Raw genomic sequence first — 27,294 nt, forward strand, 5'->3', positions numbered from 1 at the left:
AACCACAAGTGTGACAAGACAGAGGAGCTCTCTGCATTCTACTGGGGAGAGCAGAAGACACAGGTTTGCAAGGGTGACTCCCAGTCGGGGGATTTGAGGTGGAGTGTGTGGGTCCACCTGAGATGGGGTGGTCAGAGAGGGGCCTTCCGAGGGGGCAACATCTCAGCTGAGTGTGAAGGACAAGAAGGAGCCTTAGGCACAAGGGGCTGGGGGTGGATGCTCCAAGTCTAAGGGAATAGCAAGTGCAGAAGCCCCACAGTGGCAGAGCATGGCCTGTTTAATGAGAAAACTGTTCCTGCCTCCAGTTAAATGCTGTCAGGGACTCAAGCTCCTTTCCTCCAGAGCACTTCTGCGCTACAACATATTTATTAGTAGTATGCTTGGTGTCTGCCACTCCCAATAGATTTTAGCAACAATTTCTTGACGGCCACTGTGTGCATGGCACTGGGGGCCTCACAGTGAGTAATGCAGTCTCTGCTTATATCGATGTGACTGCAACCAGATCAAAAGTGAAATCAGGATCATGAAAATGGGGCAGTTTTGTGAGTGCTCACCAGTGTATCCTGAGGACCAGCACAGAACCTGGCACACAGAAGACAAATATTTGTTGAATGAATGCTACTAAGGAAAGAATGCAGCATACTTAACATATACCTAATAGGCTCCTAGAAATAACTTGGGCAGAGAAACACAGGTGCAGATATAGACAGAATGAAATATACTAAAGTGCTGAAAATGGTTGTTGCTTGAATGTTAAGTGTTAAACAACGAGCACTCTTTTTTAACACACGTGCGCGCACACACACACACACACACATATATTATAAGCACTCATTCCTATTCTGTGAAACATTACAGAAATTTAACGGACGGGCCTTCAGCTTCTGTTAATGCATGCAAGAGAAAACCACACTGACATTATTTATCATGTGATTTCTTAGGATACTCATTTATCAGTAAGCTACCAATCTTTTTGATTCATTCAGTGGCCACCTGGATGGTTCAGTCAGTTCAGCCTCCAACTCCTGACTTTGGCTCAGGTCATGATCTCATGGTTGGTGAGTTGGAGCCCTGCATCTGACCCCACACAGCGGGGCGCCTGCTTGGGATTCTCTCTCTCTGCCTCTGCTCTTCTTCTGCTTGAGAGCGCAGGCTCTCTCACTCTCTCTCAAAAAAAATAAAATTAAATTAAAAAAAAATTCCCTCAAATATGACCCACCCTAATGAAAAGAAGGAAATGGCCAAAAAGCCATTAGGTAATGGAATTGGGTAATGTCTATTGGATGGGAACAGGAAGATGATTCTATGTCCAAAAAAAAAAAAAAAGAACAGCATTCGACCAACACCAATATGATCTTGGACAACAAGGAGACTGTTGTCTTTAGGTACAAAAAGCAAGGTGTGGCCTTCCCAAACTCTAAGCCCCAGGGACCCACAGCATTTTTGCACTCAGAGGCTCTGAGTCAAGCTTGCACACACACGGGGGCTTCTCAGCCCCCATGTAAACCAAGCAGAGAGCTTCCTTACCCAACACCGGACACCATAGGCCTGGTCACTTCCGTAAAGCACACACCCGGTAACACCCAGCCTGGGGTCCCCTAGCCCGGCACAAATTATACCCTCTTCCCAAGGCAGCACCCCTCCAAGAAACACAGGGCAAATATCCCCACAGGCACAGCGCGGATCCTAGCAACAGCTGCACGCACTGAACACGAAGACCAAACCTTCACCCTGAACTCCAGGTCCGCAAGTGCTCAGGCCCGGAAGCACACTGCAAGCTATCGCTGGGGTCAGGGATCCGCCCTGGGAAAACACCCGCCGCACCCATCGCCCGCAAGACTTACTCCAACGCCTCACAAGTCTTCACCTCCGGCACCCCAGAATCCCCAACTGATAGGTGCTCGCACAGCACGTCCAGGGGCACCCCCGGCCCGCGCCTGCTCCCGACCCACCAAAGAAAGCTCCGGGGCCCTGGGTCCGGTCGGCCCGCTCGCAGACCCGCTCCGGCTCGCCACTTGAGCGCACACCCGATCCAGGCTCTTACCGGAGGGCATGGGTAGCAGTAGCCCTGGGGCCACCAAAAGGATTACAAAGCAGGACAGTGAAGAGCGCCTCTCGGGGAGGCCGGGATCTGCGTGGAACAGCGCGCAAGACGCCATCATCTTCCGGGAGACCAGCGGGAACCGGGGAGCTCGCCGGGCAAAGACCTTCCCGAGTCCGGGTACCAGACGCAACAATCCCCCTCGTACGCAGGTGTCAGGCTCCCAGGCGCAGGGGCGTGGCCTGAGGAAGTGAGTGGAAGTGACGGAGTTGGGCGGGCGTGAGAGGACTTCCGGACTGGGCGGGGCTAGCCAGCAGCTGGAAGCGGGACCTGCCTGGCGGCGTGCGGGACTCGGCTGGCTCAGGATGAGAAAGGGATCCGGAAGGGTGGAAAGGAAAGGAGGGCTAGGGAGTCATCTTTGTCCCTTTTCCGGAGCGGAACGCCGCTTTGAGGGAAAAGCGCCTCGCCCTAACAAACCCAGAGCCCAGGCAGCGGGTCGTCGTGGGGCCAGCACCCCTCGGGGCTCCGGTCGTGTCCTGAGGCACTCGGGGCTGTCCGGACCCCCTGGGCCCTTGTTTCAAGAGTTGGCAGTGATCTGGCATATTTAGGGACAATACTTGTGATTTCCGGGGCTCAGCACCTGCTCTTGGATCTTCTCAAGGCCTGCTAGATTTCAGAATCTCAAAGGTTTGGCCACCGCACTCCCAACCCCTAAGGAAAGGATGGGAGATGAATTATTAAAGGACACCGGGCCATTAGCATATCGGGCCTCACCTCTCTGGGGCCCTTGCCCTTGAGCAACTGAATGTTTTATTGAAGAGGAAAAAACATGCACGAAAAAGGTAAGGACAAGGGAGTATTAATTGCCAATCTCCTGGAGATACTCAAAGCCGTTATTGTTGGGATGCGAGGAATTGGTAAGAGAGCTTTTCTGGGGAAACAATCTCTCGGTGGAAAATCAAGCGGAAAATGAAGAATGAGCCAGATCTATTTGTAGCGTTGTGATTAAACCTGTATGACTAGTAAGAGGAGAAGTAACATGACCTTTATTAAAAGAGCACACAAAAGGAGGTGACGTTTTCTTCCTATTAGCTGGCAAAGAAGGATAAAAGTCAACCAGCGTGAGTAAATGTATCGGGGGGCCAACACCCTCAAACTTTTGGCTTTCAAGTTGTCCATATGTTAAGTTTTCAAATGGACATGACTTTTTTTTTTCTTTTTCTTTTTTTTTTTTCCAACGTTTATTTATTTTTGGGACAGAGAGAGACAGAGCATGAACGGGGGAGGGGCAGAGAGGGAGACACCGAATTGGAAGCAGGTTCCAGGCTCTGAGCCATCAGCCCAGAGCCCGACGCGGGGTTCGAACTCACGGACCGCGAGATCGTGACCTGGCTGAAGTCGGACGCTTAACCGACTGCGCCACCTAGGCGCCCCTGGACATGACTTTTAAACCACTAGTTGTTCCATTTAGGGTTCATGCCAAAGAAATCGTCAGAGCTGTGACCAAAGATGTACAATTTAGGGGGGGAAAATAAATCCTAAGTGTCTAGAAAAGTAGAAGGCAGTTTTGATAGGTGGCTTTACGGTATGAATGTCTAGGCAGAAGCAGTTAAAAATCCACGCGAGAAACTACGCAATATCTTTGTGAGTTAAAAAACAAAACAAAACAAAACAAAAAAACCTCCATAAAGTATTTGGCTTTTGGCATTCTCATAGAGGAATTAGTGTAAAATATTCCAGAATTAACTAATGGTGATAGTGATGAGGGAGTAGGAGGCAGGCTGAGGGCAAAACACAAACTAGCACCCCCCTCTCCCACAGTGGGACATGTGTGATATTCCTTGGACACTTCCACCTACCCCAAAACCAGAAAGGACAAAAAACCAAATGGTGAAACTGATGAGAGTCTCCACCAGTTTACCAGAAAAAGTCAGTCCCATCAACAGCCTAAAATTCAGGCTCTCCCTACTGTTTCAATGTTAATGCCTTGCTAGAGGGAAAAACAACCTTAGCTGGGCAAATAGCTAGGCCTCCAAAGTCTTTAGCAAACTCCCTCTTGACTTTTTGCCCCCGGGCTCCATAAAATGGTCACCCCCACACTTACAGTGCAGGTCTTCCTGCCCATGAGTCCTGTCCCCGTGCTTTCACAAAATCACCTTTTTGCACCAAAGCCGGCTCCAAGAGTGTTTTCCTGGCCGTTGGTGCCAGACCCCACGAACCCCCCATCACCCCAAAACTTCAATAGGATCATGGAGATTTTCATTTTCATTGTGGTTTTTAGTTTTCTTTAATGCCCCTGTGCTACACTGGGAATCAGATGAAGAAAAAAATTGTCAAAGTCCAACTTCTACATCCACTGCTATTTCGTTCATAGAATCTCTCAGAGTTAAGTTCTAATGTGAATGGTGAGGAAATGTAAGCTTTTTGTATTAACTTCAAATGCATCTTCTGGAATTATAAAATGCTGTATGCATTTAAAGAATTCTAAAGCAGAGATGTACTAAAAACTTTGTGGGTTCAACAAACCGTGGAATTTCCTCTTTCTCCCACAACAAAACAATGTCTAGATTCTTGGCACTGTGTATAAAACGTTATGTAAAGTGATACATAAAACAAACACCTTAGCATCTTAGATTGTAAAATCCAGACACTCCGTGATGACATTGACTTGAAGGAAGTATAGTTAAGGAGACAGTGAGGGGGAATTATTTCTGTTAATTCTTAACAGTTGCAAAAGACTGACAGAACAGAAGTGTCCTATGGACCAATATTGATACTTAACGCGTAAAAACAGAGAATGTATTTATTGTTCTCTGTAACCATCTGTATAAAATGGTATATATCATTGACATCTCAATAGGATGAAAGCATTTTCCCATCTATTTGTGGTCTTAGAAGTAAGTGGGTTTTTTGCTTATGAGTAAATTAAAGGTTCAGAACATGGCTGGAGTTTGGTTTGTTAGTTACAAGTGCTGGATAGATTCAGGAATTGGGGTTGCACGGTTGCACTGGAACTTTCCTTCTGTCAGTAAAGTCTATCCTTGGGGTTCAGCAAACCATTCTTAATATAATTGAGTACTTTCACATTGATTAATTAATTTTCAAATGACCCAATTAAGGCTCCCTTTGAAAGGTTCTGCGCCCCATTCCCTCTTGTTCTGGACAAGCCCCATGAGACAGGGATAGAGTTCTCTTGCTATAGCTCTAGTGCTGAGACAGTTCTGTGTCTGTAAGGTGTATAATAAAAACCTATACATACTGAATGAAATAAATGGGGGTTGCTGTCTCGTGCATCTAACATGTCTCTGCCAGTTCTCCGCCACCATGGATTTACCAAATGCTGGGGAAGCTCTGAGAGATTTTGTTGTCAGCATTTTAAGATACTGGGAGCAAAGTGGGGTTTGCCTCTAAAAGGAATGAGCTCCAACTGTGTGCACACAAACCGTTCCTGGATCGGGCACTGCAAGCTGTGTTACGAAGCAGAGCTGCTGTCTGTCCCTTAGCCTTGAGATGGTTTTAGTGACTTGGTTCAAAGGGAGAGTGTCGACAGTGAACTTCTTGAAGCCCTGACGGGAATGGCACTCAAGAGTCCAGGCTTTGAGTGGAGCGGGGGAGCAAACACTCATGGTTTCTGCAGCTCCCCCTGGAGATTCTGTCACACTGCTAAAGTGCAGGAGAGGAGAGCATGGAGAACATGCCTGTGCGTAGACCAGGTTTGGAGCTACGTGCTACATCTCCTTTCAGACTGTGTGAAGGCCAGTGGGGAGGGGGTAGGTGTGTGAGGATGTCTTTAAACACAGGCCAACTTCTGGAAAATAAATCGTAATGTTGGATGATTCCTGGCCTCCTAAATTAGTCTGTTTCCATCGTGCTGATCAGAGGTCGGGGTAGCAGCAGGAATGGGCCTGTGAGTGCTCTCAGGAGAGGCTTTCTGCTGCCATGGTGAATTACACACGAGGCATTTGTGAAAACCTGAAAGAGGATGGCTAAACAGGATGGTTCAACCATCTTGCTGATGTTGGCCCTGGGGGCTGTGCCACCGCCCTTTGTATCTGGTAAACACCTGCCATTCAGTTGACCTTCTTGTTTAGCTCTTACCAGCAAGAGCATTCCTGTGGTAAGCCATTACCTGCCCCGGGATTCTAAAACAATCAAGTGCAGAAAGGAAGGCATTTCTTAGAAGGAACACATATTCATTTTGTTTCCTCTTGGCTTGGGAAGGTTTAAAATGTAAATACATTACAAACCATAGTCCACAAGTAGATTTAGAAAGGAAAATCTTTTATCCCTTTCTCATTATAATGGTGGAGACAGAACATTTTACTTAAATGTCATAGATTTAAACTAACGTACACCTTACACTTGCATGTACACAAAAGGCAAATGAGAAAAAAGAGAATATTACCACTAGGAATAACTTTGGAGACCAGCTGGACCAGCCCCTACTTTTCAGAACGAAAATATAAGGCCAGAGGTTAACACAATTGCTCAAGAATAAAAGTTTGTATTTAAAATTTTTTTAATTTAAAAATTTTTAAACTTGAAAGTCAGTATTTTACCCATAGTTAGTATATAGAGTATTTCCCTTATATAAATGTTGTACAGGTAAAAAAAGTCTCATGAATTTTTTGAAATGAAATGACCCAGGCATCAGATAGTTGTTAACCACAATACTCACAGACCTACTTCATTCTGGGTGGAAAAAAAGGAATTTAGATTTTTTTCATGTGATAGGGAATTTTGATTCTAAAACAGCCCAGCCCCCAACAACTATTTTCTAGCCCTCCTTTAAAATGTACTTCTTCAGAAGCTTAAGACGTAATAGATTTCCCTATGTTCCAGCTAAGCAAAGCCATTTAGGATCTTTTTATATATTCATAGGTCACTTCCCTTTCTTCTTTTGGTGACCCGGCTGTATATCTTTTGCCCTTTTGCAGGGAGGGGGAATGGAGAGGGATGGTTTTTGAATTTTTAACTCTCTAAATATGCCTGTTTCCCCTGTCCATGATCTAAGTTGTAGTTTTTTCTTCTGGTTTGTCAGTTGACTTTGCTTATTCTGTTTTTCCCTACCTTCCATGATTTTAAAGAAAACTTCAAGTTCATGTTTGGCTCACTCTTTATATTTATCAAGGTCGATTTGGCAGAATACACTCTAAAAGCAGCTTAAAACCCAGCATTACACGGTAGATAGCAGTAGTCCTATGCGAATCTATTGTTAAATATCCAGGAAGATTCTGATATTTTCTAGATTATTAGCATGACCCATAATATCACACCAGATAATTTTTGATCCGTAAGTATGTGGACTAGTTAAGGACTCCAAGACCACTTATTTATATATTAATTTTTTAACTTCTTTTTTTAAAAAAAAATTTGTTTTACCATTTATTCATTTTTGAGAGACAGAGAGAGACAGAGCATGAGCAGGGAAGGGCAGAGAGAGGGGGAGACACAGAATCTGAAGCAGGCTCCAGGCTCTGAGCTGTCAGCACAGAGCCTGACGCGGGGCTCAAACCCCCGAACTGTGAGATCATGACCTGAGCTGAAGTCGGATGCTCAACCGACTGAGCCACCCAGGAGCCCCAATTTTTTAACTTCATGAAGTCATAGTTTCTTAGTTTATTTAGTGTATTCTGAATCCATACAAAAGTAAGCCAGTTGCTTTTATAATAAAATTATTCTTTTATTTAAAATAGTTATGTTTTTGTAAAGAATAGAGTAAAAGTGCTTTTGAAAATCAACTTAGGAATATCCAAAATTCATTGTTTCAGATATTTCTCTTGAAAACCTCTTCTCCAGAATCATTTAATGTTTTTTTTTAATAAACAGAAAATATCCTTTTTTCTAAGGAAAGTAAAAACTGATTTAGCTATATTTTACTCAGATCTAATAGGAGGAGGTTTTGCTCTATAACAGAAAACCTAACTATTTAAGTAAGACTTGTGTATAAAGAAACATACATGAAGAAAGGTTAGCAGAAAATGAATCGAAATATTACCAGTGGTTATCACAGAGTAGTATAATTCTATGTGACTTATTTGTTTTTCACATCGTCCCTCTGGATTTTCACACTCTCGTTAATGAGCCCATTCCATAGTATGGACATTTGAAAATAAGAAAGGAAAATAACACACTGGTAAACCAAGATCCTAGGCAACCCCTTTGTCCTTTAAGTAAGTGAAGCTATTTATATAGCCCAAGGGCAGTCTTTTCCCCTAAATGGATGGTGTGTGCTTTGAGCACAAGGACAGAGGGTGAAGGAGTGACAGTAATCCAAACTAAGAGGAGGGAGCTTTTCCTAGATCCGGGGACACTTTGGCATCTTCAAGTGCACATGCTTGCATCTCTGTGAGGTCACTTCCAGTTGGGATTTTATGCGTTTCACATCTTATTCTGTTGAAATGAATCGCTTCCTTCCCGACCAACATTTTAATTCGAGGTGTTCTCCAGCTTTATATACTTTGTCAAGGAAGGACACTGAAATAACAGGATATTTTTATTCAGATGACGGCAAGGCTGAAATGAATTACCCAGAACTTACTGGTAATAATCATGAGGACAGTATTACACCAATTATGAGTTCAGAAGAAGTGTTTATTGCCTTCTTTAGCGGTTGCTGTGCAGGGCACAAGAAGGTATTGCATAGGCTGAGACACTTAATAGATAAGAGAGATTAATGAATAAGCTGACCTTTCCCCGTTGCTGCTTTTATCAAAGGAAAAATGTTTCTCAGCGTTGGGCAACTAAATAAAAAGAGCCTCATTCCAGAAACAGAGGTTCCTCATAACACACCAAATGTTTCTGAGTCTCTTCTGAGCCATGTTGTGGCAGGGGAAAGCAAACAAGAGCTGGTAGTTTGGAGGAGGGCCAGCCTCAGAGAACAGGTCCTCGTCCCCCACCACCGTCAAGACTGGAAGAAATCATTGTATCGTCCATGATGTCCAGATGCTTCCCTGCCCATGCTGAAGCCTCTCGTCTTCCTCAAGGCCAGGAAGACTGTCCTTCTGCCAGTGGACAGATCCCTGTTGAGGCCCATCGGCTCACCGGACACCCCATTATTACTGCCGCCTGATCCCCCATCATTGTTCCCTTTCTACGTCGTGACACGTCCCAACGCTTGGTACCTGCGTCATCTTTGAACATTCTCACGTCCTTCAGCATGCAGCTGTGTCTTTGGAGTCTGCCTCTTGCCCTGTATCACCCTCTGCCCTTGCACTTGGCTCGGGTGCACGGGTCCTAAGCTTGGTACAGACACTAACTCACTCCTTGTCTGCCATATGTGGCCACAAATGATCAACTTCGCTCCTGTGGAACACTGTGGCCAAAATCCCAATCTTGAAAAAGACACTTGTGACAAATCCATTTCGGACTTCCTGTATTATTATTAAAACGGTGGTCAACAGTCAGTCTACACAATTTGAGATGCACCTTGATGCCAAAAAAGATTTCCAAAAAGTTAGGTAAAATGAAATTTCAAACAGTTCCCTCTCAAATATCTATACTTCTCATTTGATTAAGTCCATACACAGAAATTTTGGGAAATTTAAAAAGGAGTCGTTACTCATAAGTTGTCATGAGAAAGAAAACATAAGCACAATGCATAGTACGTGTTACAAGTGACTAATTCATGTTTGAAGAACAGAGGAATGTGCTAGTGAATACAATAGTGGTAACAGGCAAAAAACAACAAATGTCATTGACTGCTGTGTGATAGAAGTTTTTAATGATAAAGAAAATGGTCTTCATTGGGTGAAAACAAAATCGGGACTCAGTATTACACAGTGAATATACTCTCAGTGCATAATCTTGCAAATATTAAACAATATGTCAATAAAAGAAACTTAAAATACTAACCACTGGGTGGAAGCTATTACAGATAATTTTTATATTCTTTATATTTTTATTTTCGATGTATTTTTGGCAATGAGCACTTATTAGTCTTGAAAGGTAACAGTTTATTTAAAACATGTTATAGATAGGAAGTTCTGTGAGTTTGAAAGAAAGACATCACTTTGGACTGGCACACTTTGGGAGAGCTCCTTAGATGAGTGAACTCTGAGCCTGATTAATGCCACTTAGATTGGGAAAAAGGTGGCAAAGTGTTTACGTACATAACCAGGCAGGAAGGAGTAGAAATCAAATGATATTTTAAGCCCTCTTGTGAAATAGTTTTTAAAGTAACTTTTGTAAAGACGACCACGCAGTCTAGGTCTCTGTGGCTTCTACTCAACTCTGCTGTTGCAGCATGAAAAGCAGCCATAAATAGGCTAACGGTGGGGGAGGCTGTGTTCCAGTAACTTTATTTACAAAAACAGTCACTTTCTAGTCCAGTGATTTTTTTTTTTTTTTATGTTTATTTTTGAGAGAGAGAGAGAGAGCACACGCAGGGAAGGGGCAGAGAGAGAGGGAGACACGGAATCTAAGCCAGGCTCCAGGCTCTGAGCTGTCAGCACACAGCCCAACGCAAGGCTCAAACCCTCAAGGGTTAAGATGGTGACGTGAGCCAAAGTTGGACACTTAACCGACTGAGCCACTCAGGCGCCCCTGGTCCCGTGATTTCTAATATTCACTTCTACGTGTGTGCCACTTTGACACACATAGTTTGGTAATTTCCCTTTTCACCCCGGTCCTGTAGCAAACAGCTAAACAGTGACCACCCAACAGCTATGGTAGTAGGCTGGTACTTTGACTAGGTGGCATGCAGGGATGAGGTGTGGTGACAAGCCCCTGTTGGGGAGGACAGGAAACAGGAAGGAGAGAGCAGTCCTAGGAGACCTGGTGAGGCAGAGAATTCAGTGGGAGCCAGAAAGCAGGGGGAGGTAAATGCGAAGTCTCCACAGGATCCCCAGGTGATCCTGCACATTTAAGGGAAGGGGGAGCCAGGGGGACACCCAAGTGCCAAATGCCTGCGTTCCACAAGAAAACAAAAGCTTGCTTCTTCTCGAAGGTTTATAGCACCAGCGCACAAAAATACAGGAATGCTTTGAGAAAACAGTGCCCGGAGCACAGCGCTGACAGCCATCACCCAACCCCCTGGAAACAAGAATCTAAGAAAAGAACAACCAAGGCATTTCCGGTTCCTGAAGAACTTTCTATCTCTGGTGGTCCCAGTGATCCAGCCAGAGCGACGTCTTAGGCACATCCTGTTCTCTCTTTCGCTCTGAGTTACTGACAACATTATGAATTCAATATGTACATTAGGTACCCGCTGTTCTCCTGATTTGTTTGCACAGTTTGAGGACTTACACCGCTGTCTTCTTGAGGATGTAAATGGATACTCTCCTTACATTTTTCATCTGTAGTTTCGCTAATTGGCAGAGGGAGAAAAATAAGACAAATCATTTTATACATTTCAGTCTTGGAAGAAAGTAGTCAGTGGCTTCCATTTTGAAATTGAGGGCATAAGTTGCCTCAGGTTTCTGAAATCTTTGCAAGATATGTAAAAAGGAAACAACCAAATCCCACCTCTCCAGACTAAATAACTCAGAGTAGGAAATAAAACTAAAACCATTCTGTACGTTGCCAGGAGACTAGAATTGCTTATACCCAAGTGTCCATGCCTTCAAATGACATTTGCTTCCAAAGTCATTTTGACTGGTAAATACTGTTTACCACCAGGTGGTGACATTTAGGCTTCACAAGGGCAACAGCTTTGCACAACAATTTTACACAAGGCTTCCTTCTTCCGCTACAGCGAAGATGGAAGTTCTGTTTTGTGTACAGTTAACACCCAGAGTTTGGAAAGCAGCAGCAGTTGTCCGGACGCGTGTGAGGACTACGGTAAATCCAAGCATTTAAGCGCTTTTACGTATTTTTTTTTTTTTAATTTTTTGAAATGTTAGTGGGGGAGGGGCAGAAAGAGAGGGACACACAGAATCCGAAGCAGGCTCCGGGTTCTGAGCTGTCAGCACAGAGCCTGACTCCGGGCTTGAAGCCATGATCATGACCTGAGCCGAAGTTCGCTGCTCAACCAACTGAGCCAGCCAGGAACCCCTAAGCACTTTTAAATGTCAATAACAATCACATGTAAATAACAACAGCTCACACTTTCTGACATTCATCCTAACTGAGGCACCATGTTAAGTGAGGTAGGAGCTATTATTGTCCCCACATTACAGACAAGGAAAATAAAGTTTAGAGAGGATGAGTGCCTTGCTGAGGGTTTCATAGCTAGGACGTGGGTGTGACACGGCTCCTAATGATTGCAAAGCCCATCATTTTACCTGGGATGCTACTCTGCCTCTTTGGCAGTTGTTTAAGCACTTCATTTTACATAAATGAAATGGTAAATGGTACAATACCAGTACCCTTAGAGGTCAAATATGTGTTGGTATTAGGGACTTAAGGATCGAAGCGCAAAGAGTTAACTCACGCCACCACCTCCCAGTACTTCCTCATTGCTCAGTTAGTCTTTACCCTTTGGTGGAAATTACAATGAGGGCATCCCTGAGACAAAGAGGAAGACTGAGTCAGAAGCCAAAGTGTTCCCAGAATGAGGAAGGACAAACTTGAGATCCACGCCTGAGGAAGAGTAGAGGGTTGTACTGACGGGTGTTATGGGCGTCCACGGAGCAGTGACTAGTAAGTGGTTAGCCAAGGAATGGCTGAAAGGGGTTTTGGATGATGACCAGTACATGGGCCTGAGAGAATACAACCTTGGTATGTGCTGAGTGGATGGCTATCCACTTGATTGGTGGTAGTCAATGTGGGCATGGGGTAATGCAGGGATACCTCATAGAGGGCGGTCTTAGTAGTTTTGTCACTCCAAGCATCATACCAATGAAGACTTTATAGCTTTATCTGAGTATATACAAGAAGGCTGTTTTGTATGGGAATGGGAATGGATCAGAGGCAGAAACAAGGAGCAAGGCTAAATGGGCTATGAAGGCAGGAATTTAACAGTATTATTCCTCAGTGATCAGTGCATGACTTATCCTGCTTAACATTTGGCACAAATCAGGGTGCTTGGATGGCTCAGTCCATTGAGCATCTGACTCTTGGGTTTTGATCAGGTCATGATCCCGGGGTCGTGGGATCAAGCCCTGTGTCAGGGTCCATACTGAGCGAGTATGGAGCCTGCTCAAGATTCTCCCTCTCTCTCCCTCTGCACCCCCCTTCTCTCTCTAAAAAACAAAAAACGACATTTGCCACAAATTCCTGTGCAAATACACTTTGAAATGGAATGTATGCAGAGATGACGTGTTTTTTACTAGTGAAAAGCCAGTAAAGTTAAGTCCTCAAACTTGCTAGTCTATGTGAATGGACAGGACAATTTTCACTAAGCCTAGTAAGGACAGAAGCCCTTCCCGAATTACTGTAATTTCCTTAGAGGCTGATAACTCAGGATAGAGTAAAAGGGAGAGATTGCATACTATTCTCTAGGATACCTGCCCCATGTACCAGACTAGCTAAAAAAAAAAAAAAAAACCAAACAAACAACAACACACATACCAATAAAATGGACAGGGTAAAGTACTATAAGAAAAAAAGGAAACATTCCACTTTTGTGCTATATGCAGTTCTGGGTGGTACAGAATCAAATTCAGAAATGGCAGCTGAGATTATTACCGGGTAGCTGAATGGGTTCAGGGTCCTAAGATCATGGGGACTGAAGCCCTACTCCTGAAGGACCACCTGCTGGTACAATTTTAAGCCAGCCACTGAATTTCTCTGCACCTCAGACCCTTCTCTGCTTTGGGATAACAATGCAATTGGACCTACCTACCTCACAGAGTTGCTCTGAGGGTCAACGAAGACAATAAATGGTAAAATATTTTGTAAACAAATACATAAGCTGTTGCTATTATTACTATTAATCCTGACTGCTGTACAATTGGAAGTCAAAACTCATTAACTGAAAATGATTTTTTTGCGCCTAGAGGTGGTCTCTGCTTACGAGAAGCTCATTTTCTGCTTGGTGTGTGTGTGTGATTTGGGGCGGGGGGTGATTAGTGAGGAAGGTAGGGGGGTTAAGGAGACGAGAAATAATTTAACAGAGTGTGGGGAACGCAGCGTGGGGCAGAGACAGCAAACGTACCAAGTAATTAGACATGCTGAATCTGGGAAAGCTAAGGACCGAGGAGGCATAGGAAATCATCAGTGACGTGACATAAGTCCAAAGCAGGCTTGCTTACCAAGTCCAGTGGCAGAATATTAAAACAACAAGCATCCTTGAAACCTGTGGTAAGTTTAGGACAATTAAAAACGTACTACCTGGTAGACAGTTGCTGCCGAACTCCCTGGTGGAGGAGAGGGCTAGCTACAGTCGTCAAGTCCTTCAGTCCTGGGTCATAACACAACCACAGGAAGATGCCACTGTTTGATCACAACCCTGCTTTGTGCTGGACACTAACCAACACCTCAGCCCGTTGACTCCTATTTTGTAGCTGGTATTTTCCATGCTAACCCCACTTCGGGCCACTTCTCCTGCCTTGCTCTTTAAACAGGGCAGAAGAAAACAATCTTCTTGTCTTAAGACAACATAAGCAGTTTAAAGATTTACTAACTAATTAACATGAGGCAATCTCAGAGTGCCTGGGGGGCTCAGTCAGCTGAGCAACTGACTCTTGATTTCGGCTCAAGTCATGATCTCACGTTTCATTAGATCAAGTCCCGCATCAGGCTCTGCACTGAGATCACGGGGCCCGCTTGAGATTCTCTCTCTTCATCTGTCTCTATCTCTTCCCCACTCGCACTCACTCGCTTGCTCTCTCAAAATAGACATCTTTAAAAAATGAGACAAAAATAGGATGCACACAGACACACAGGGATGATCTCACTTTAAAGCACTCCTCAATGGGGACCATGCTGATCACGGTATTAAAGATTGTGTCTTTCCCACATCCACGTTTCGAAACTCTGTTCTTCTGCTCAGTTTTCTCCTAGTCTTTTTATCCTCTTTATTTTTTAATTTTTTTAACATTTATTCATTTTTGGGAGACAGCGACAGAGTGTGAGCAGGGGAGGGGCAGAGAGAGAGAGGGAGACACAGAATCTGAAGCAGACTCCAGGCTCTGGGCTGTCAACACAGACCCCAACGTGGGGCTTGAACTCACGAACCTGAGAGATCGTGACCTGAGCTGAAGTTGGACACTTCAACCAACTGAGCCACCCAGGCGTCCCTTCATCGCCTTTATTCTAATTAATTAATTAATTGTGTGTCTAATTTGTAGTCTCTGGGCCACCACTGGAATGAAAACTCCATAAAGGAGTCCATCTTTGCTGATGGATACATAACAAACCTCAGAACTGTCCTTGGGACAGGGAAGTACCCAATAAGATATTTACAAAATGAAATGAGCCCTGCTAAAACATCACCTAAGAGTGTTCCCACAAAATGTAGCGTGTTGTCTCCTGTGTCCGAGAGAGGTAGACTTGCGCCTGCAACCCTCCAGGCCTGGTGTGATCCTGCGTCTCCCATGGAGCAGGCCATTCCTTCTACACTGTTCTGTCTGTCTTTTGGGGCTCTGACATACACTGCTCTTCTGTCGACGTCATATTCTGTGCCTGTCACATGGCTTCCTTCTCGTTACTGTAAGGAACTTTCTTCCCTTCCTGTGAGGAAAGCTTGAAGTCCAGATAAGAACAATCAATCTGCACCCACACAAGGACACAGAACAATGATTACTCACCCAACTGCTTCCAAGAGCAAGGTCTTGGGCATTCCGATCATTTAAGCACAACACCCCCTCCTGCTAATCTCACTTTCGTGTTATTTCTAACACGAAAATAAATGGCATTTTCTTTTAAAGTAATTCACTCATTACTCCAAGAAGTGAAAACAGGCCAAATACATACATCCATACATGTTTAGCTAGGTTTTGAAATTTTTATAGGTTACATATGTATGATATGTTCTATGGTGGATTATTTAGACGTTTGGGAGGTTTTACTCCATGATCTTTTTCCCTGCCACATCCCTGGTTGCTACTGGTCAGCAAATGCTTATGCCATGGCTTTATACTTCTAAAGAACATAGGGACGACAGGAGGCAGGTTCAAAGCCATGGAGTACATGAAGAAATGGCATATGATCTGAGGGTACTTAGAGGGGATGAGATCACCATTCCTAAGGAAATCATTTTTATGAAATGGCTGTTGAATCTTTTTCATGCCCAAGGGTGATAATAGGAGGGACCCATCTTAAGTTACATGGGTGAAACAAATCAATAGCTGGGCTAGGGAATTCGATCGGCAGTTGATGAACTTGGACCAGGCCACAGGAGTCGGAATGAAGTAGTTGGAAGGGAGGAGGAGAGAGACTGCTGTGAATATCTCTAAGAGAAGAGTTCGGTACTCTGGCTGGTTTTAACCCGACATTGGTCCAGAAATAGAAAATTAGAAGCCCCAACTACTTTAATTCAGCCTTAATTTTTTAAAAAGCCTAATTAAAAAATTTTTTGACTCCAATTATAGTAGTAGTAAAAGAGGAACTTTGAGGGGAAAAGGTTATTGACACAAAGGCTTTTGCTAACATCAAGCATTAAGGCTACTTTCACTTTCTATTTATAGTGCAGATGAGGGAAACATATTTACTTGTCAAACCGCAACATCTAGAGAACATTTGTTATGAAGGATAAAACCGTAACTTAAATGTAAATCCCTACTAATTGCTCTACCATGAAATTAAGTTCCTGACTAGATGGTTAAGATGTTCTGCTGTGATGCTCTGCCTTTAAAAAGTTTACACTGGCCTCCTCCGTGAAATGGCAACTTTTGTTTCTGTTAGGCTTCTTTTGGAGACTGCATTTGCTTAGAAAAAGTTATAAACTGTTTCTCATGGGTGTCGAATTTGCTTATCAAGGTGATAACATTGCTCTGATTGACTTTGAGCTCCCAGATTTTGTTCCAAATAAGTCAATTAACACAAACACCGTATATGTTCTCTTCCTAGTCAAAACTGTTTCTTTATCTAATCCTTGCAAGGTTTTAGCAAGTTTAAAACTTGGGTGGGTTTAGGGCACCTGGATGGCTCAGTTGGTTAAGCACCTGACTCTGGATTTCAGCTCAGGTCATGATCTCAGTTTGTGAGATCAAGCCCTGAGTTGGGCTCCATGTTGACAGTTCAGAACCTGCTTGGGATTCTCTCTCTCCTTCTCTCTCTCTGCCCTTCCCCCTCTTGCACCCACACGCATGCGCACTCTCTCTCTCTCTGAAAATAAATAAACTTTAAAAAAAATTAGGTGGATTTATAAAATGCTTTTTAACACCCTACACAAAACCTCAATTCTTTGACACTGGCAGCCTGTGATGTATGTTCCAGTGGGCACACTGTAACTCCTAGTGCCTTGATGAGGCCTGTGTCTAGCGGTCTGTTTGGAATGTTTCAGCAAAACTGGGATAGCAACGGCCTCATCAACACTTTTGGAAAATTCCTTCTATTTTCCTTTGGGTAAAACTTGAGTACTTCTTAAAATCCCAAGCTTTTTTTTTTTTTTTTAAAGTATTCTTATTATCATGTATTTCTTTGTGTGAATATTTCTCTATCCATCATGTGGGTCAAGGGCCTTCTTTATAATTTTGAATCGTATCAGAGATTATCTAGTAGTGCTTGTTCTGAGGTTTTCTTTTACTTCTCTTTGGCTTCCAAGAGGAGGCAAGGACACTTACAACCTTTTCCTAGGCAAGTTTGGTTGTACTTACCCTTGTTTGTGCTTCACAATTATCCAACCGGCCACGATGATGGGTAAAAGAAAGAAGATTGTGCCAAAGAAAATGCCTAGGCAGTAAAACAGAGTCATTGGATGCATGGCAAACATAACCCATGGGTCTTAAACAATGAATATCTAGTCCCGCTAGAGGCTGCCAGTGAGTTTTTTATAAACTATAAATTCTGCCTTTAAGAAACCCCTCACACAGGCTTAGCTTGAAGATTTTCCCTCTGCTCCTGGTTTGATCTGGCGCATTAGTCTTCCTGCCCCAGGGTCACAGACGAGGGGTGAGCAGAGCAGTGCGTAACCTTTAGTCCCAAGCAGCCTTTCATCAAGGAGCCGAGAACCGCCCGGGAGCTCCTGGCTGTGGCGCCCGGGCCCCGCACTCATGTCTTATGTCAGGCACAGGCTACCGACTCCACTGATCCCTGCAGGCAAAGTCTCACCGAACCACTCCTCTTGCACAGGCAGGTCGCAGAAATGGCTAAGAAAATTGATCTTCGTGGCTTCTAATTTGTGCAAGCGGGCATGACTACCATCCTGAAGAATCTTCCCAGGTTGTAAACCAAAGGGGACGTTGTGTTCTCCAGCCCCGTTAAAATAGGAAGGATGATGATTATTCATTTGTAATGATTCAAAACAAAGACGGAGTAGAACCTTCGACAGGGGACACTCACTCACTCTGTGCCTGTGAGGATACCAGTCTTGCCACACCATGGCCTGAATGTAGACTCTTTTCCTTCTGACTAAAATTGTAAGAGATTTTGAGGGGCATCTGGGTGGCTCAGTTGGTTAAGCGTCTGACTCTTGGTTTTGGCTCAGGTCATGATTTCACTGTTGTGAGATTGAGCCCTGTGTTGGGCTCAGTATGGAGCCTGCTTTGGATTCTCTCTCTCTCTCTGCCCTTCTCCCCTGCTCATACTCTCTCTCTGTCCAAAATAAAAAATGATAATAATAAAAAGAGATTTTTATCTTTCTCTCCTTTTTTTTCTTTTTTTGAGAGGGAGAGAGAGAGCACATGTGCAAGAGAGCCAGGAGGGGAGGGGTAGAGGAAGAGAGAAAGAGGGAGAGAGAGAGAGAGAGAGAGAGGGAGAATCTTAAGCAGGCTCTATGCTCAGCGTGGAGCCTAATGCAGAGCTCGATCCCATAATCCTGGGATCATGACCTCAGCTGATATCAAGAGACAGGCACTCAACTAACTGAGCCACCCAAGCGCCCCTGAGATTTTCTCCGTTGTACCTGGACTGTGTGACTGGCTGTGTGCCTGGAGGACGGTTCCATCCCCATCGGCGTTGCACCCGCTCCTAGAGGCCCCGGGACACCCAGCTGCACTTGCAGTGCGGCTGGAATCAGACTTGCCGCCTGCACGGTCAAGTGCCGGACCCCCCGGAGCACCACCGGACCCATCTCTTACACAGGCTGACCGATTTCTCCTGGTGTTGAGAGTCTGTTTTTGTCTAGCACCATTTGAAATCGGTTATGATGTAGGGGGAAAAGCAGCAGCCTCGAAACCTCACGCCAAGTCTGGTGAGCAACAGCCTCTGTTCTCCTGGAAGACGTGGTCTCCCGGAAGACGGATGGGCAGAGCGTGGGGAAGGACGATCACGCTTTTTTCACTAACTTCTTTCACTGCGTTAATGATACATTATTGCAGAGGTAAAAGAGAATTTAACGTATTTTTGAAACAAATCACTATAATGTTTCTGATGTCCTGGGGTGCATTTTGCTAAAATGTGGCAGTGCTGTATATTCTGTAAATGGCTGCTGTCCAATTCTCTTTCTGTTAAGAGTCTATTCATGCGGGTTTTCAGTCGGTCGGACGTCCGATTCTTGATTTCGGCTCAGGTCATGATCCTCTCTGTGTCCCTTGCTTGTGTATGCTCTCTCTCTCAAAATAAATACATAATTTTTTTTTTTTAAAGAAGAGTCTATTCATGCATCCTGACCTGAATATTTTACTCTATTTTTCCGTTTCTTTGTGTTCTTCTTCAGTTTCCTTTCTAAGCTTTCTATAGTTTTCAGCATACAGATCTTTTACATCTTTGCTCAGGTTTATTCCTAGGTATTTTATAGTTCTCGATGCAATTGTAAATGTGATCAATTTCTTCATTTTTCTTTCTGTTGCTTCATTATTGGTGTATAGAAATGCAACCAATTTCTGTACATTGATTTTGTATCCTGCAACTTTGCTGAATTCATGTGTCAGTTCTAGCAGCTCTTTGGTGGAGTCTCTCAGGTTTTCCATGTAAAGTATCATGTCATTTTCGAAAAGTGAAAGTTTGACTTCTTCATTGCCAAGTGGGATGCCTTTTGTTTCCTTTTGTTGTGAGATTGCTGATGCTAGGACTTCCAACACTATGTTAAACAACACTGGTGAGAGTGGACATCCCTGTTGTGTTCCTGATCTCAGGGGAAAGAAAACTCTCAGTTTTTCCCCATTGAGGATGATATTAGCTGTGGGCTTTTCATATATGGCTTTTATGATGTTAAAGTATGTTCCTTCTATCCCAACTTTCTTGAGGGTTTTTATTGGGAAAGGATGCTGAATTTTGTCAAATGCTTTTTCTGCATCTATTGACAGAATCATATGGTCCTTATTGTTTCTTCTACTAATGTGATGTATCACATTGATTGATTTGTGAATATTGAACCAGCCCTGCAACCCAGGAATGAATCCCACGTGATCATGGTGAATAATTCTTTTAACTACTGTTGAATTTGATTTACTAGTATCTTGTTGAGAATTTTTGCATCCATATTCATCAGGGATATTGGCCTGTAGTCTCCTTTTTAGTGGGATCTCTTTCCGGTTTGGGAATCAATGTAATGCTGGCTTCAAAGAATAAGTCCAGAAGCTTTCTTTCCATTTCCATTTTTTGGAACAGCTTAAGAAGGATAGGTATTAACTCTGCTTTAAGTGTCTGGTAGAATTCCCCTGGAAAACCATTTGGCCCAGGACTCTTATTTGTTGGGAGATTTTTGATAACTTATTCCATTTCTTCACTGGTTATGGGTCTGTTGACATTTTCTATTTCTTCCCATTTGAGTTTTGGTAGTGTGTGGGTGTCTAGGAATTTGTCCATTTCTTCCAGGTTGTCCAGTTTGTTGGCATATAATTTCTCATAGTGTTCTCTAATAATTGTTTGTATTTCTCTGGTGTAGGTTGTGATCTCCTCTTTCATTCATGATATTATCAGGGTTCTCTCTTTTCTTTTTGAGAAGTCTGGCTAGGGGTTTTTCAATTTTGTTTATTTTTTCAAAAAACCAGCTTTTAAATTCATTGATCTGTTCTACTGTTTTGTTTTGTTTTGTTTTGATTCTACATTGTTTATCTCTGCTCTAATCTCTATTATTTCTCTTCTTCTGCTGGCTTTGGGATTTCTTTGCTTTTCTGCTTCTAGTTCCTTTAGGTTTGTGGTTAGGTTTTGTATTTGGGATATTTCTTGCTTCTCGAGGTAGGCCTGAATTGCAATGTATTTTCCCCTTAGTACTGCCTTTGCTGCATCCCAAAGGGTTTGGACTATTGTGTTTTCAATTTCATTTGCTTCCATATATTTTTCAGTTTCTTCTTTAATTGCCTGGTTGACCCAATCATTCTTTAGTAGGATGTTCTTGCATTTGGAGGCTTTCCAAAAAAATTTTTTGTGGTTGATTTCAAGTTTTATAGCATTGTGATCTCAAAATATGCATGGGATGATCTCAATTCTTTTATATTTATTGACAGCTGTTTTGTTACCCAGTATGTGATCTATCTTGGAGAATGTTCCATGTGCACTCGAGAAGAATGTGTATTCTGCTGCTTTTGAATGAAAAGTTCTGAATATATCTGTCAAGTCCATCTGATCCAGTGTATAATTCAAGGCCATTGTTTCTTTATTGATTTTCTGCCTAGATGATCTGTCCATTATTGTAAGTGGAGTATTAAAGTCTCCTGCAAATACTGTATTCTTATCAATAAGATCGCTTATGTGTGTGATTGATTGTGTGGTGCCTTCAAGTTGGGAGCATAAACATTTACAAGTATTATCTCTTCTTGATGGATAGGCCCCGTGATTATGATATAATGCCCTTCTTCATCTCTTGTTACAGTCTTTAGTTTAAAATTTGTTTTGTCTGATATAAGTATGGCTACTCCAGCTTTCTTTTGACTTCCACTAGCATGATAGATGGTTCTCCGTCACCTCGCTTTCAATCTGAAGGTGTCCTCAGGTCTCAAATGAGTCTCTGGTAGACAGCATATAGATGGATCTTGTTTTTTATCCATTCTGATACCCTATGTCTTTTGATCGGAGCATTTAGCCTATTTATATTCAGAGTTATTATTGAAAGATATGGATTTAGTGCCATTGTGATATCTGTAGGTTTCATGCTTGTGGTGATGTCTCTGGTCCTTTGTGGTCTTTGCTGCTTTCCATTCACAGAGTCCCCCTTAGGATCTCCTGCAGGGCTGGTTTAGTGGTCATGAACTCCTTCAGTTTTTGTCTTTCTGGGAAAGCCTTTATCTCTCCTTCTATTCTGAATGACAGCCTTGCTGGATAAAGGACTCTTGGCTGCATATTTTTCCTATTCATCACATTGAATATTTCCTGCCACTCCCTTCTAGCTAACTACCCTTATGTGTCTACCTTGTAGGCTAAGGCCCCTTTGTCCCTAGCTGCTTTCAGAATTCTCTCTTTATCTTTGTATTTTGCCAGTTTCACTCTAATATGCTGTGGAGAAGAACTATTCTTGTTAAATCTGAAAGGAGTTCTCTATGCTTCCTGGATTTGGAAGTCTGCCTCCTTCCCCTTCATATATATATAAGAATTGACCAAGAATCAAATCAGAAAATTGAAAACCACTGGACCGATATCTGATGGTGCTTTGGAACCAGTGGCTGCACTGGTCTGGAGGAGGGGCCGTCTGGTTTGGTCCCACGGAGGGGTGTGGTTTGGTGTAGGTGGGTCCCGCCTCCACTGTGGGCCCACTGTCGATTCCCTGAAGCCCCACCATGTTGGTCATCAGGCAAAAAATAGCAACACCCCAGTCTCTCCACCCTCCCCACCAGGTGTCCCAAACCACTCTGTTCAGGCTGTCCTCCCAGTGCCCCTAGCATGAGTGGGCCAGTTGGTTTCCACACTCTTCTGTGCCTCCCAGGCACAGGGCCAGAGGCCATTAGCCTACCACAAATGGCAGTAGGTAGAACTCATGGAAATGCTGAACCCTGGCCCCACCTGGGACCTAGGGAATCAGAATCTGCATTTCAAAAAGACTTACTACACACGAAATTGAAGCGCAGTCCCATGGGGTCCTACACCAGGAATTCTCCAATAATGAACATCGATTGCAAATGGAAGGGGTGTTTTCCTGGGAGCCTTTTCAGGTGGTGCTGGGTGACCAGTTGACCATCTTCCCAAACACCATAACTGTCATCTCAACAATGGTGGTTTCCAGATTCTCACTGAAGCCACCAGCCCTAAGCACCAGGATGGCAGAGCTCTTGCTTGATTTCCATAGATCGGCACAAGGCTTGCCACGGCCACAGAAAATGGTTCAAGTTTTTAAAAGCTGCGTAAGGGAGATAAATGATGTTAACGTAAGTAGCTTATGCGAACATCAGTTTTACTACCCAGCTGCAAATGTTCTTGGGGTAGCAAGTCAGGAATCAGAGTGGGGAACTTTCTCCATGCGATCTATACTTGTGGTGATTTGTTTACCTTCAGGTACGGAACTGAGAGGGAAGGAAGATGTTATTGACCACAGACCCCAGTATTGGATTTCTCCCATATTTAAGCAACAAGGGGCAGAGTTAAGCCCTTTTAGAATGGTAATTTCACAGAAGGAAAGCAGAAAAGACCTAGTTAATACTGGATACAACATGAAATTAAAAACGGCTTCTGGGAATCACCGCAATGGTCGGAGCCTGTGAACAATGACAAAGTTGGAAGGACTTCGGGACTGTCAATGCCGGGGAAGGCCACAGGAGGGCAGCAGTGCCCCGTCATGGAAAAGCTGACCGCTTCAGTTTAGTGCAACCTTTTTTTTTTTTTTTTTTTAATTTTTTATGTTTATTTACTTTTAAGAATGAGAGCGTGAGCAGGAGAGGGGCAGAGAGAAGGAGACACAGAATCCAAAGCAGGCTCCAAGCTCCAAGCTGTCAGCACAGAGCCTGACATGGGGCTCAAACTCACAGAACATGAGATCATGAGCTGAGCCAAAGTGGGACGCCTAACAGACTGAGCCACCCAGGCGCCCCATAGTGTAACCTTTTCTGAAATGAACCTGGAAATGATGAAAGCAACCATGTGTAAGGGGGGAGGAAATGCATGGACACTCAATTTTTACATCTTTCTGGAAGTCAGTAGACTATGTTAAATCCTGCTCTTAAGTAAAAATATGCAAATTTGTAAAAGATCTAAGAAAGTGCATTCTTGGTTAAAATTAAGTTTAACTGTCAGACATTATTAAGATTTCAAATACCAGAGCGGTTGTTTCTTTAAAGCTAAAGTATTCTGTAACAATGCAAATTCCGATTTGTGCCCATCCTCTCTCTCTTCAGCATTGTTTGAGAAGACTTTTGGTAGTCACCTTTTCACCTTAAAAGCTCCCCTGGTTACCAAAAAAAAAAAAAACAAAAAAAAACAAAAAAAAAACAACCAAAAACCAAAAAACAACAAAAAAACCTTCCTTGTATATTTTATACCAATTTAGAAATATGCTACACTCTCAATCTAAAGCCATATACAATTTAGTAAGTTATTTTCTTTTTTTTTTTTAATTTTTTTTCCACGTTTTTATTTATTTTTGGGACAGAGAGAGACAGAGCATGAACGGGGGAGGGGCAGAGAGAGAGGGAGACACAGAATCGGAAACAGGCTCCAGGCTCCGAGCCATCAGCCCAGAGCCTGACGCGGGGCTCGAACTCACAGACCGCGAGATCGTGACCTGGCTGAAGTCGGACGCTTAACCGACTGCGCCACCCAGGTGCCCCAATTATTTTCTATATTTATAAACAACCTAACTTTCATCCAGAGCTGTTATCAGAAAGATTGCCTCTGTTTTTTTCAAACCACAAAAAGTCTTGTTTTGTTAACCAGGCAATAACATTTCAAGTTTCAAACTGTATTGTGATGTAATATGCTCAATTAAAACAAACAGCATTTTGTAAATATAAGCCTTTACGTCCTGTTTTTATTAGTTTATGTGTAGAAATGGGCTATGGAGCTTGAGAATCACTAATGCAGAGGTTCTAAACCGTAGCTGCATTATTAGAATCGCTCGAGAAACTTAGAAAAAATAGCAATGCCAAAGCATCATCCCAGATCAATGACATGAGAAACTTATGGGGGGTGGGACCCAGCCATCAGCAAAACTCCCCAGGCAATTCCAACGTGCAGCCATGATACTAAAAATACTGAGGTCTGATCTCAGACATGTAGCAATCTGATTTAATTCGAATCTGCAAAAAAGACCAAGAAAACTTTTTGTGTAAACAAAAGCAAACCCTGTTATTACACAAATCAAACTTTCCACTTTCATCATTGGGGCTTGGGTTTGTAAGCACTTAATCACACCCACGCACTGACGTGATGTGGAAGGTATATCTGCCACCAGATACAGGCATATAGACACCCGGTTAACTCAAGGTTCGGTAACATCACAAAGGCTCTAAGAGCTGGGCAAGTCGGGAGAAGCTTCACGGAATGGGCAGTAGGAGCTGAGCCTTGGGGAAGATGTCCAGGACCCGGCCAGGACTAGAAGTGCTACAGGCGACAGTGAACCAGGAACACAGCCCGGCACGTGGGGCAGACGGTCCGCTCGACGGACAATAGGTTCTTTGAAGAAATGGAGAAGTCTTCGGAAGACACGTTGGGATTTAATTGTAGAAAGCTTCAGGGTGCCTGCGAGAAACCTTGCACTTGACGCTGTGCACCTGGGACTGAACACCTCTGAGCAGGAGAGGCCCAGGACGGGCTGGGCGAGGAGCCTGGACATATTCAAGACTCTGCAATGTGAGGGGCTGGAGTGGAACGCGTAGAGAAGTCGGGCCAAGTACAAGCATGCTCTGCTCTGAGCTAAAACACACTGGAAATGAACGCATCGTCACAAATGAAAATTCTCCCATCTTGGATTTTATTTTTCACAACACTTGAAGATCCCATTTTCAAAATATGAACAATAAAGACCCCCCCCCTACCCCCCACATGGGACTTCTCATTTCACTGCAAATACATTCTTCCGGTTTTAGCAACCTTTCACATATGCTACTTTCCACGTCGTTAGAGAAACTTTTCATTTTATCCCATATATATAAATGTATATAATGGCATATATAATTGCCATTATTTGAAAAACAAAATTTATATTTACATATCGAGAGCAATTTTGTATAAATATACAAAATAAAACAAATTTGAAGCAGAAACTAGTATAAAAGTCTGTTTTGGAAAAACAACGTAACAATAGCATAACAATTTTTTTTGAAGATAGCATAACAATCTTTGGTTGCAAAAGAGTCAACTGGGCTTGTTAAAAATCAACAGTACGGCCATCTCTTGTTTCTGAGCAAGTGCGACATCCCTGAAAAGTATGTGAAAATGGGTATAGTAAAACTTCACCTTCGTACTTAATTCAAAATTCCTGTTTCTTTCTGCTCAAGCGTATCTTCCCGAAGTACCTCACCGATCCCTCAGGGAGGGGACACTTACGGTGCATCATAAACATGCTTTATCCGTAAAACGATACTTGTAAAACATGATTCCCAATCATGTCCTTCTCAAGGCAGCGTTTCTTTGGCCTAACTGATGCTACTAACTGTCAAAGTGCAAAACAAAATTTGCAAAACCGTACTCTGAATGTGAGTGGCCGTCCCTCCTCTCTGCCCAGTGGTTTGTTTGAAAGAGACCCTGCCTGATGTGAGGACTCAGCGAGGTCACGGTCTGTTCCACCCCAGCATCCGGTGCTAGCACAGCTGTTTGCTTTTTTTGGTTCCTTTGTTCCACCGACAGCAGATACTGTTTCCTTTCCTGAAATGCATGGCTTAATTTTTACTGTGCGTTTAGCAGATATGGTAAGATGCACATAAAAACTAAGATTCCGGGGGCACCTGGGTGGCTCAGTCCGTTAAGCTCAGGTCACGATCTTGCGGTTTGTGGGTTCAAGCCCTGTGTCAGCCTCTCTGCTTTCAGCAAGGAGCCTGTTTTGGATTCTCTGTCCCCCTCTCTCTGCCCCTTCCCAGTTCATTCTCTCTCTCTCTCTCTCTCTCAAAAGTAAGTAACAGTAAAAAAACAAAAACAAAAACAACTAAGATTCTGATACAACCTGAGGTTATTGGATGGAGATGTTCCTGCCAAACTCACTACTCTTATATGACATTGTTTAAAGTAAGACATGTCCTTATTCAAGTACGGGCAGAAAATCACCCACTGCTGGAATTTAGAGTGGAATCTAACTTTCTTAAAGAGTGAAATCCTCTTCGAGAAGACTACAGGCCACAGGTTCACTCTGTGCCCCCGCCCAGCACTGCTACCAGTGTGAGAGCTCTCTAACGTACAGAAGTTTCTGACTGATTCTGAATTCCTGATTTCTCACTGTTATTGTTGTTTGAAAAAGTGAAGAACAAAGG

The 27,294-nt window shown here is 43.4% G+C and overlaps 2 protein-coding genes across 5 annotated transcripts in view; both read right to left on the reverse strand.

Moving 5' to 3' along the window:
* The window catches only part of LOC102899273 (membrane cofactor protein-like), a 36,321-nt gene extending 33,896 nt beyond the window's left edge, over positions 1-2,425 (reverse strand). Inside the window, exon 1 of the mRNA XM_011290966.4 lies at positions 2,045-2,425. Coding sequence (XP_011289268.2) covers positions 2,045-2,162 — 118 coding nt within the window. The 5' untranslated portion in view covers positions 2,163-2,425. The remainder of the gene's footprint in view (positions 1-2,044) is intronic.
* Positions 2,426-7,699: 5,274 nt separating this feature from the next.
* Positions 7,700-27,294, reverse strand: part of LOC101094152 (membrane cofactor protein) — a 55,721-nt gene continuing 36,126 nt past the window's right edge. For all 4 annotated transcript variants that reach the window (XM_023247355.2, XM_045048886.1, XM_045048885.1 and 1 more), the window contains 4 exons: positions 22,947-23,237; positions 17,683-17,758; positions 11,247-11,348; positions 7,700-8,518 (listed from right to left, as the gene is read on the reverse strand). In XM_023247355.2, coding sequence (XP_023103123.2) covers positions 23,231-23,237 — 7 coding nt within the window. In that variant the 3' untranslated portion in view covers positions 7,700-8,518; positions 11,247-11,348; positions 17,683-17,758; positions 22,947-23,230. The remainder of the gene's footprint in view (positions 8,519-11,246; positions 11,349-17,682; positions 17,759-22,946; positions 23,238-27,294) is intronic.

This window comes from Felis catus, chromosome F1 (genome assembly GCF_018350175.1).
Source record: "Felis catus isolate Fca126 chromosome F1, F.catus_Fca126_mat1.0, whole genome shotgun sequence".
In the NCBI taxonomy this organism is placed as follows: Eukaryota; Metazoa; Chordata; class Mammalia; order Carnivora; family Felidae; genus Felis; species Felis catus.